This window comes from Mus pahari, chromosome 13, assembly GCF_900095145.1.
Source record: "Mus pahari chromosome 13, PAHARI_EIJ_v1.1, whole genome shotgun sequence".
NCBI lineage: Eukaryota > Metazoa > Chordata > Mammalia > Rodentia > Muridae > Mus > Mus pahari.
In genome coordinates this window covers 8,594,276-8,605,260 of record NC_034602.1, presented here as the reverse complement: position 1 = coordinate 8,605,260, position 10,985 = coordinate 8,594,276, and the positions used below count along the sequence as shown (strand labels likewise).

At 40.1% G+C, this 10,985-nt stretch overlaps 1 protein-coding gene across 8 annotated transcripts in view; it reads right to left on the bottom strand.

The window, feature by feature from the left end:
- The window catches only part of Ehbp1 (EH domain binding protein 1), a 266,956-nt gene that overhangs the window by 40,125 nt on the left and 215,846 nt on the right, over window positions 1-10,985 (bottom strand). For 6 of the 8 annotated variants that reach the window (XM_029545445.1, XM_029545444.1, XM_029545448.1 and 3 more), the window contains 3 exons: window positions 9,860-9,998; window positions 9,598-9,704; window positions 6,532-6,655 (listed from right to left, as the gene is read on the bottom strand). In XM_029545445.1, the coding sequence (XP_029401305.1) occupies window positions 6,532-6,655; window positions 9,598-9,704; window positions 9,860-9,998 (370 nt within the window). The remainder of the gene's footprint in view (window positions 1-6,531; window positions 6,656-9,597; window positions 9,705-9,859; window positions 9,999-10,985) is intronic. The other 2 variants (XM_021210545.2, XM_021210546.2) reach the window with 1 other exon arrangement.

Here is a 10,985-nt window from a genome sequence, read left to right as displayed (position 1 = left end):
GGACACTGCTTATTTCCTTCAACTGTTAATTCCAGGAACTAGCTGGGTTCTCAGGTTTGCTGGCAAGTTCTTTTGCCTGCTGAACCATCTCCTGGGCTCCTTCTTAGATTTTAATTAGATTTTAGTTTAAAGATCTCTTAGAAAATCATCTTCAGGTGTTCATAACAGCTGATTAGAGAGTGAAACTATTTTCTGAAGGCTGTAATGTTCAAAGACAACTTAGAGACTAGCGAAGAGCTATAGCTGAAGAAGCTCGTTTTATTCCTTTGCCTATTCCAAGTGAGGATGCTTTGCAGAGTGGTTTTTTGCAAACTCCACACTGTTATGGTAAGGGAGACAGGTTATGGGAGGAGGGACAAGCTTGTTACATCTTGAAAGTGCAGCAATGTGCCTTTCATTTTTCTTTTATTTTGTCTTTTTTTTTCTCCCCCATGAGACAAGACATTCTGGGCTGGCTTGGAGTTTAGGATCTGCCTGGTTCACCTCCTGAGTGTTGGGATCCTAGCTGTGGGTCTCCATACTCAGCCTGAGTATCTTTTTTTTTTTTTTTTTTTTATACATAAACTAAAGTGACTACTGCTTCTCTTAAAATGCCTCAGAGATCATGAAATGTCATGGAGAAGATCCACCAAATTGCTAACAAAACCCTAGAATAATCAGGTGCTCCTCTTGGAAGAAGAGTGAGGACGGGGTCTCCCAGGGGCTTCGGGGAGTCAGGCCCCACAGACAGCAAACTAGTTTGGATTCCTGCTTCCCACTATTTCTCTCAACCTCAGTTTCCTACCTGAACAATGTGTTTCTCATGTTTAGAGGTTCTAACAGGGGAGCACAGCTACCTGTATACCCTTGACTGAGGACTTGTCCTCTTTTATTAGAGGGAGGGTCCTCCTCTTTCATCTACTGCCCAGCTTCTGGAGTGACGCACATGGATGGCTCAGCAGTTGTCTGGTCTCAGTGAGAGACAGAGATTGGATGGGCCAGGGTGGAGGGGATATGGGGGAGGGGCAGGGGTAACCCTCTCAGAGAAGGGGATGGGGGAGGGTTTCTGGGAAGGGGCAGTGTTTGATGTAAATAAATAAATAAAAGAAAAAACCCAACACTTTAACAAAAAAAAAAACAAAAACAAAAACAAAAACAAAAAAAAAAAAAAAAAAAAGCACTGACTGCACTTGCAGAGGATCTGGGTTCAATTCCCAACACCCAAATGGAAGCTAACTCCAGATATGACATCCTCACACAGACATGCATACATGCAGGCAAAACACCAATGCACATGAAACAAACAAACAAAAAAAACTCTCAGTTATTAGCAGAAGCTCTTCTATAGGATGCTAACAAACAACAAATAAAACAAGTGTTTCACTTATTTCTCAGAGAGCTGGACATATAAGAAGCATATGATAACTTCTGTCATCAGTGCCAGACTAGGTAGAAGATAATGTGTACAATTCTGGTGATTTGAAAAGACCAATTATCAGCACTGACCCACATACAATTTACTCTGTGCGCATGTGCTCAACATTTCTGCTGTTTTTATCATGGTGTGAGACAGGGTTTTGCCACATGGCCCAACCCTGCCTTAGCCTCCCAAGTGCTGGGATTACAGGTAGAAGCCACCACATACATTCCATTTCCTTCTTTAAAACAGCTTAATATGACATGTGGATCCTTAAGGGATGAGAAATTCTGAAGGCTACATAGTTTTTCCTTTAGCTCTTTTCCCCCCTCAGTACATTTAAATGGCCAGTTGGGTGTTTGCAGCCAACGCTCTAGGAAAAGACATGAAATCCATCCCACCTGTCCTGGGATTTAGGGGCTACTATCATGAGTCTTTAAAGATTGTTTAAAGTTATAAAGCCGCAAATTCCCCCATGTGTTTAATTTTTATACTTAAAATGTAAATAAAATGTTATTAAAAATCTTCCATGTAACTGAAGGGGGCTGCAACCCTATAGGTGGAACAACAATATGAACTAACCAGTACCCCCTGAGCTTGTGTCTCTAGCTGCATATGTAGCAGAAGATGGCCTAATCGGCCATCACTGGGAAGAGAGGCCCCTTGGTCTTGCAAACTTTATATGACCCAGCACAAGGGAAGGCCTGGGCCAAGCAGTGGGAGTGGGTGGGTAGGGGAGCAGGGGCGGGGGTGGGGGGAGTATAGGGAACTTTCGGGATAGCATTTGAAATGTAAATAAAGAAAATAAAATATATATAAAAAAATCTTCCATGTTACTGGATAAAAACATTATAGTTTTATAATAAGAAAATATGATTATCAAATGGAAACCAATCAGAAATGGAAAATAAATAGCATTCACTACAATAATACAAACGGCAGCAAACAGTGTAAGGATTCATAACATTCCCATTATAAACTGCATCTGCCAGGGTCCAACACTGCTGAAAGATTCATTGGTGCAGCACTTATGCACAGTGCCAGCTTGGGATATATTTACTACATAGTTCTAATTAAGTTTCGCTGAGAGTGCAGGGGAAGGTAAGGAGAGTATGAATGAACACACCCAGACTATCGCCAATTTTGGATTAGCTCAGCAACCTGATAAGGAACCACCTGCATAAATCCGCATGCTTGCTTTGTCCCGGCCACCACGGCCTTCCAAGCTATTGCCTTTCACACCTGTGGCACCTCCTCATCTTGCTCCATGGCCCACCAAGGCTCTCTCTCCTTGTTAGAGCAGCCTGTCAACATGCCAGGAGAGGTCCCAGCAGTCTGGGCCTCCATCCGATTTCTCCCTTCTTCTATCTCCTCAAACAGGTAGTCCTTAAAGCCTCGAGCTACTCACATTCTAGGAATTTGGAACTAGAATAATCAGTAATATTATTTAATGAAAGCAGAGTTTCATTTGAAAATGTATTTTGATTTCTAAATTTCACAACTTGATTGAGTACAGAACTTTAATATGATCCAGAAATCACACCCCTAGGTGTATATACAAAAGAAGTGAAATGGTTTTTCAAATAGATGTCTACACATAAATGTTCACACTGATCAAAAACTAAAAATAAGAGCTGTCAATCAGGGGTGAAACACTGACTAAGCTAAGAGCACTGGCTGCTTTTGCAAAAAACCCAGGTTTGATTCCCGGCATCCACGTGGCAGCTCACAGCTATCTGTAACTCCAGTCCCAGAGGAACCAGTGAATGCCCTCTTCTAGATCCCATGGATAGCAGATACGTACACACATGGCACAAAAACATAGTCAAGGCTCCCATACATATAAACAAAAACTTAATTTAAAAAACCTGTCCATTAATAGCGAGACAAACAGAATATGTACACACACACACACACACACACACACACACACACACACACACACTAAACTACTACTCCACCACAGAAAAGATGAAGACCCAGAACATGCCAGTAGCACAAACGAACTGCAAAGACTACGTTCAAAATAAGGGTCAAGCACAGAAGGAGAAACTGTTCAGTTCTATTATCTGAAACACTTAGAAAAAAGTAAATCCAGAAACAAAATGGAAAAGAATTCTCAGGGGCTCTGGAAGGAGTTTAAATGAGTACAGAATTTCTACTTTGGTGGCAAAAACTTTGTATATGGTGGCAACAGCTACACAACACTATAACTACCAAAAATACTAGAGACCTGTACACAGCACATGTATAGAACCATATATTTTCAAATGGTTAATTTTAGAACATGTGGACTTTTAATCTGAAAAAAACAGGAAAGGTAGGTAGAGCAGTATTTCCCAGTTTTTTTTTTTTTTTTTTTTTTTTTTTTTTTTTTTTTATAACTTCACTGCTGACAGATTCATTGGTGCAGCACTTACACACTTAAGCTAAGTGTGGTGGCCCACGCCACGATCCTGGCACTTGCAAGGTCGAGGCAGGCAGGAAGACTGAGTTACAGGCTAGCTTGGGCTGTGAAGGCAGAGGAAGAGAAGAGGAGATGACAGGGAAAGAGGCAGGAATCAGGAGCTAAAAAGATGTAACCCCATGCTCAGGCTGTGATTCTGCCTTTCCTAATTTTATTTTGCATTGCATGTGTGTGCATGCACATGTGCACATACAAAAGCACATGCCTGCTCTGCAGATGTCAAAGGGACGACTCTGTGGAGCCAGCCCTTTCTTTCCACCTTCCCGTGGGTTCTGGGGACCCAATGCAGGCTGTCAGGCTTGTTCTGCAAGCACTGTTACCCACTGAACTACCTTGCTGGAGCCAAGGTCACTGCAAATGAATCATTTCCCCCTATGTGAGCCTGAGTTGCAACATGTGAAGACTAAGCTATGCTTACCTCTAAGAAGTATACTGCCGTCTCCAACAAACCAGGAAAGAGATACTATTAAAGTATGTAAGTTGGAATGTACGACGACCCCCAAGAAAAACGAGTTTAGTGCTTTTGCTTTCTAACATACTATCTTGTGTTTCATATACTAACTAGTTTTTAATCTGAGTATGGCTGCCCCCCATCCCCCCACTAGAGGCTTGTTACTGTCCAAGGTGATTTTTGGAGCTTAACAAGTTGGGTCAGTTTTACTCTGAATCTGCAGCAGAGACCTAGTCAGGATAAAATTCTGTCTTGTGAATAAGGGATATGATAATCCTCAAAGGGATTCTATAATCAATTTGTCGTCTATAGCCCTTACATAAGGCTGATCTGTAGCTGGAGAAGGTCAGTTCCAAGCTGCACAGGTGATGTACGGGCTGGGAAGGAGAACTTGAGCTTCTTTTGGTTAGAACCCTTGATAGATCAATCCCATGAATGGAAGAGGGAAAACATTATTTAGCTTCATTACATAAGGCTCCTTGTATTGGCTCCATAGAGTAATATACACTTTACTCAGTACACTCAGCAAAGGCAATCTTCCCTTTATCAACTGAAGCAAAGCAGAAAGTCATTACCAGTCACCTTAAAATGGCTAAGAAAATAATTCAAAATTATTAGAGAAGTTATATTATCAAGTATTTGCATTTTTATAGCTAGCACAGCTAATACATTTAGAGTCTTTTAGAAACTAAAGAAAAAATATAAATTTAAAATAATATATTAAGTTATAGATGTATGCCTACTCCACATGACTATTTGTTCAGAAGGCAGAACACACAAGACACTCACAAGACTTGTTAGGGAACTGGTAAACGCAGTCTAGCCAGCTAGGTAGCTGGCATGGGGACAAGGGCCATTACAGGACGCTGGTGGCCTGAATTCTGCTCAGGGCTTGCATTTGGTGACCCGTGGACCCTGAGCATCTACTACATCTGCCCCTTATCAGCTCAAGACGTGCCAGCAAATACTTCCCCCAACAGTTTTGTGTGTTTGTTTGTTTGTTTTTTATATTTTAAATGGAAGAACTTTTTTCCCCCAAGTCTTCTAAGAGATCCCACTACTTCAAATAAAATAAATCTAGGCTCCCTCTCCTTGAAGAGAGGTGGGGAATGCTGACAGAATCCCAGGAGTGCTAGGAACAGCTCAGGAGGTTTACACAACCGGTATAAAGCCCACTGGAACCCCACCGGATCGCAACAGGCCCACCATCCCTATCTGACTAATTGCTGATGTCACTAAAACATGCATTTTCAAATATCCTGTATAAGAAGCTTACTTCTGATAAAGTTATACTATTAAATATAGTTTAAGAAAGCAGACAAGAAAAAGTTCAGGAAAGCCTCCCAATTCTAAATCATATTCTTCTTCTAATGGTCACAAAGTTAAATCAGCTAATTGGAATAAGTTTTTAATCCTCATTTTTGGTAGGTTTTCATATCATAATTTACCTTTTATTTGCTGTGAAGGGTTTGAACTTAATTCTCAATTATTATTTTGTAGGAGTAGCACTTTAAAGAAACACACACACACACACGCACACACACACACACACACACACAGAGTTCTTTTCCAATAGCTTATTGTGCTCTTAGATCTATATAATCTTCGTTGGCAATCAACATTAAATACCACTCTACCCTCTGCTCAGGAGCTAACTGGCTGTGCTAACCCATCTTTGCAAACCTTGCTATATACTTTAATCCTTTCAAATGCAGCTATGACATAAAGTATTACAGACTTTTAAAAACCTGTTCTCTTGAAAAAAATTGTGGAGCATCAGTAACCAGATAGTATTCTCAAATTTCAGTGATCTAGTCCACGGAGCCAACCCTATGCACAGCACTCTGCTTCACGCAGTACATGGCTTTAGCTGGCCAAATCTTTCTTTTTCCCCAATGAATCAGTAGAACAGTAAAGATCTTACTTTTTTTTAAGCAGTGGCATATCAATGAGGCACAGATGTGTATTCCAACTCTGCATGGATGAGCACACTGTTCAATAGTGCTGGCTCACACGGTATCAGGGTGAGTTATCACTTCCCATGAAGGCGCTCTTATCACCAGGGCCCAGAGAGGTGGCTGCAAATCACAGCCTTTTTATTTTCAAGGCAGTTTTGCTGAACATTCAGGCTTCAAAGATTCACACTTCCAAAACTCTATAAGAGTTTGTGAACGCTCAATTTGCCAAAACTGTTTACAGTGTAATTGGGCACCGTACCTGTGTCCATGAGATAGCGGAGGCGCTTCTCCACCAGCGCGGCACGGGTGTCAATTTGCTTCTGCTCATTCTCCAGTGCTGCCAATTCCCCTACAACATACTGACTGGTGTCTTTGAACCCTTTCTGTTAACGAGAACAAACAGGAAGGGGAAAATCACTTGTATGTTGCATTTCTCCTTTCTATAAACACTTAGTAAAGCACTTACCTAGAGAAGCAAACATACACTTAGACTCAACCTTAGCACCAAAATGCCACCCCCTCCCTGTGTTTAGGAATCTTTCATATGCATTACATCTAACAAACTGTTGCAAAGATTGAACACTGCAGCTGATATAGTGCTATATTTATAAATCCATACCCAGAATTGTCAGATATAAAAAGTTAACAGTTAGTTACATGGCTTTTTCCCTTAGAATTAGGTCAGTAATGTAGGCATAAATGAAGACAGAAATAATTTCTCCTTTGGAGACTATTAAATCTTTCATTCAAAAGTACAATATATAGAAGCAAGGTTTTACTATGAAGTTGATCTTTAGAATCAGATTTCTTCTGTAGAAACAAAAGTAAGAAAACTGCCCCCTGTTTTTTCTGCTTTTGTAGGAATTATCTCATTTAATGTATAATACATTTTAAATGATAAGAGAGGCCGAGTGTGGTTGCGCATGCCTGAGATTCCCGCACTCAGGAGGTAGAGAAGCAGGAGAACTGCCTATGTGTTCAGGTCTAGCCTGATCTATGTAATAAGTTCCAGCCTAGCCTGGACTATCTAGTAAGGCCCTGTCTCAGAAATCAAAAACTGAATGAGTCAAAGTCTGCAATGTCTCCATAGTTTCTTTTAGTTAGATTCTGTATATTACTGAGCTCAAGGGTTACTAGTCTTGAGGGGTATAAATTTTATCTGGGCAGACATCAAGCCTTGCTACTTAGGATCTAATTCAACTAGTTCACTGTTTAATTTTCTCCTTAACCAAAATTATATTTGTAATTGAAAATTTACTTTCAGAGTTATTCATAATTTAAAAGTGCTCCTATAAATTTTACTTAAAATACAAGTTTTATTATGAAATACCAGTATAGCTTTTTAAATTTTTAATTATAGGTATATATTTTATGGGCAGAGTTGTTACTTTTGGTATTGCCATAATAAATAAACAAAAAGCTCTCCTAACTCTTGTGCCCTTTGAGATTCCTAGGTATTGAAGCGATAGCTTAGTCGCTACTCGTCACAGCCACGATCGCCAATCTGTAAAGCACTATTCATTCAGAGACAGAAGTGGCACAGTCCTGTCAGATGCCTTCCCAGAGCATCTGGTGCTGGAGGCACACTGGTGTTAAGAGAGCTGTGAGAAATATTCTTTAAGCAAGAAGCACAACCAGGAGTTACAGTTATAAATTCCCATGGTCAGTTAATATGTTTATGTTTATTTTTTTATTAGATATTTTATTTACATTTCAAATGTTACTCCCTTTTTTGGTTTCCCCTCTGAAAAGCCCCTATCCCCTCCCCCAGCCCTGCTCACCAACCCACCCACTCTTGCTTCCTGGCCCTGGCATTCCCCTACACTGGGGCATAGAGCCTTCACAGGACCAAGGGCCTCTCCTCCCATTGATAACTGAGTAGGCCATCCTCTGCTACATATGTAGCTAGAGCCATGAGCAGTTAATATGTTTAATTATGCCTATAGTTTACACACTTTCCGAACTATTAAAACTGCATTTTTATTACCTTTACTTGTTAAGCTGATTACAGCAGTTGATAAATTTAAAGTTAAAATATTTTAGAAGATTGTCAGTCTGGCACTTATAGTCACTGAATACAACATCACTACATGGCTTAAAGATTCACACAAAACGGCCCGTCTCCAGTTCAATGTACGCTCCTGGTAAGTATCAAATTTAAGAGCAACCTGGCGGATGTTTGCCATGCACCTACTGACAACACAGACTTTTCTAAAGGACTTTTCTGTTTGTAGTCCCATCTAAAGGGATAAAACAAACACTGTAATTTGCAGACAATACAAACAAGGAAGCAGAAATTATAGGAACACTAAACTTCACCGCACAGTACAAATTTCATAATCAGATCCCTTAGTTCTGCAGTGCTGGGGACCAGTCACCAGACATCTTTAGTGTGAGTGCACACTGCACACAAATACTCTCAGGCTCACTAAGCATTATGAAATGCTTTCTCAGGAACCACCAAGGGTGGTTTTTTTGTACTTAGAATTTTCTGGATTTCCTGAAGGTGGAAAAACATAAAATGGGGTACTTTTAGAGTCCTGAAATGCTGCTCATCACTTTTGAGTTGCAGTTTAGATGATTTTAAAATTCCAAAAAAAGAATTTTTTTAACTCTGAAAATATTCAAACTGTAGATAATACAAAAATAACACCATTAAAGAGAGCCGCACTTCTTTCTAGACAAAAATTCAAGTTAAAACTTGTTCTCCTTGCTTCTGTCCCGCAGCTGTCCATCAAAAGCAGCTTTCTCCCCGTGGTCTATCAAATATTTCCCTCACAAATCAATTTTACACATGATCAGCCCATACCCCTACTGAGCTGAACCTCCCCGTTAATTAAGTGAAGAAATTACCATATATATTATATTAATGCAAACATCATTCAGCTAGTAATTCACGGCTGATCTGGATAATGGAAAGGTTGAACACCCATTAACCCAAGCCAACAAAATGGGTTGGCTGAGAAATTCTAGCAGGTCTCATGTGACTTCTCCCTCTGACTGCAGCCCTGCGGTATCTGCTATTGTAATAATTAAAATCCTCCCGGTAGATCAATACTGGAATCTCTTTATGGGAAGTGCCCTGATGGAAATGTCTCAAGGAAGCTGGGGCTCTGGAACTCTGAAAAATTCATTTTTTTTTATCTGACAATTATCACCACTCTGCAGACTAATTCAGCAGCCTACCCCTCTCACACTGCTTTGAATGCGCTGGAGATTGACATCTTAAAAAACCTAACATCTCATTTTAACAAATAAAGGCACCATTTCCACATACAGTTTGGAATTATCAGCAATCATGAAACCACACAAAAAATTAATATACATTAAGTACTTCATCTTCTGATGGCTTCCTCTGAGTCTCAGTTATCGCTGCCTTCTCCTCAGTTCCTCTCTTTGTATCTTCCTGTATTGATCTCTGTCGTTTCATCTCTTAAGAAAAGGGGAGAGGCGTGTAAAATTATTATAAAGCTTGATATTTACATATTGAAATGCGGCTTTACATTATCAGCCTTTCTACATTTAATACATATACACCTACAGTTAAATGCTGTTACATCATGAGACAGTTCTAAAAGTGCTCCTACCTGGTCTGTTCTCAACATACTGACTGAAAGACTGGAGCTGAGTCTTTCTGACTGTAGAATCCTTGTTGAACACAACAGGATTTCTGAAACGTTCTGTTGCTTTTTGTAATCGTTCAGTCCGGAGATCTTCCACGCCACTCTAAAAGCAAAAGAATAGATGACACAGTAGTCCCAAGTATGGAATTGTATGCCAGGCAGGTAACTTTTACCAATTTAAGATGATGTTGACTTCTAAGCTATTTGGAAGCACCTTAAAGCATTATAAATTGCTTAGCAGCTGGTTCTATGGCCAGTTAGCAAAACCTTTGGGGTACAGTTTAAATCCTCCATGACTTTGATGTCAGACACTCCATGCTCTCGTGTCTTCTGCTGGTGATAAAAGCATCGTGAGGAAGCCATGTTACCTCCTATGGCCCCCATGACTCTACCCCATCAGTTTGTAGTCCTATGGACTTATATGACAAGAAGAAATAGTTTCCAATTTTATGCCCACTCAGATAACCTCTAATTCTGGGCGAGGGCTAAAAGGTAGGATTATAATACTACCCCACTGAACTGAATTTCATCAGCTATTACTTTCCAAAGCTCGATTTGTAAGTAAGCCCTTTACAGCCAAGGAAACTACAATTATCTTTTCCGGGAGCTTCCTATGTTAATACTGGTAACAAATTCAAATGGTTCTATCAACAAGAAATATCCCAGCAGACTGAGCCGCTGCAATGTGTGGAAGCTGCAGATACCGGGGGGCTGTGTACCAAACAAATATTTCATTTTATACCTAATCTTTTATTATTTTTATTAAGTGTTTTGAAAGTAAATAGGGAAAGGCTAAGATGCATGACTAATAGCTAAGCCTGCTGAATGCTGAAACTGGTTATCAAAAGCTACCAAGACTTTGGCCTTCCTCTGCATTGAGACAATCAGTAATGAGGGAGGCCTCCAATGGCCTATTCTCTAGCCTCAAGGAGGCCTGGGATACAGAATCCTCAAGGGAAGGTAACAGTTTATCCTTGTCCACAAACACAGAATGCCTCATTTATAAATGTGTAAACTGCATTTTATTAAAAAAAAAATAAAAACCCAAATCAATGCTGAAAGCTGCAAGGAGCAGATGGGCGCTGTATGC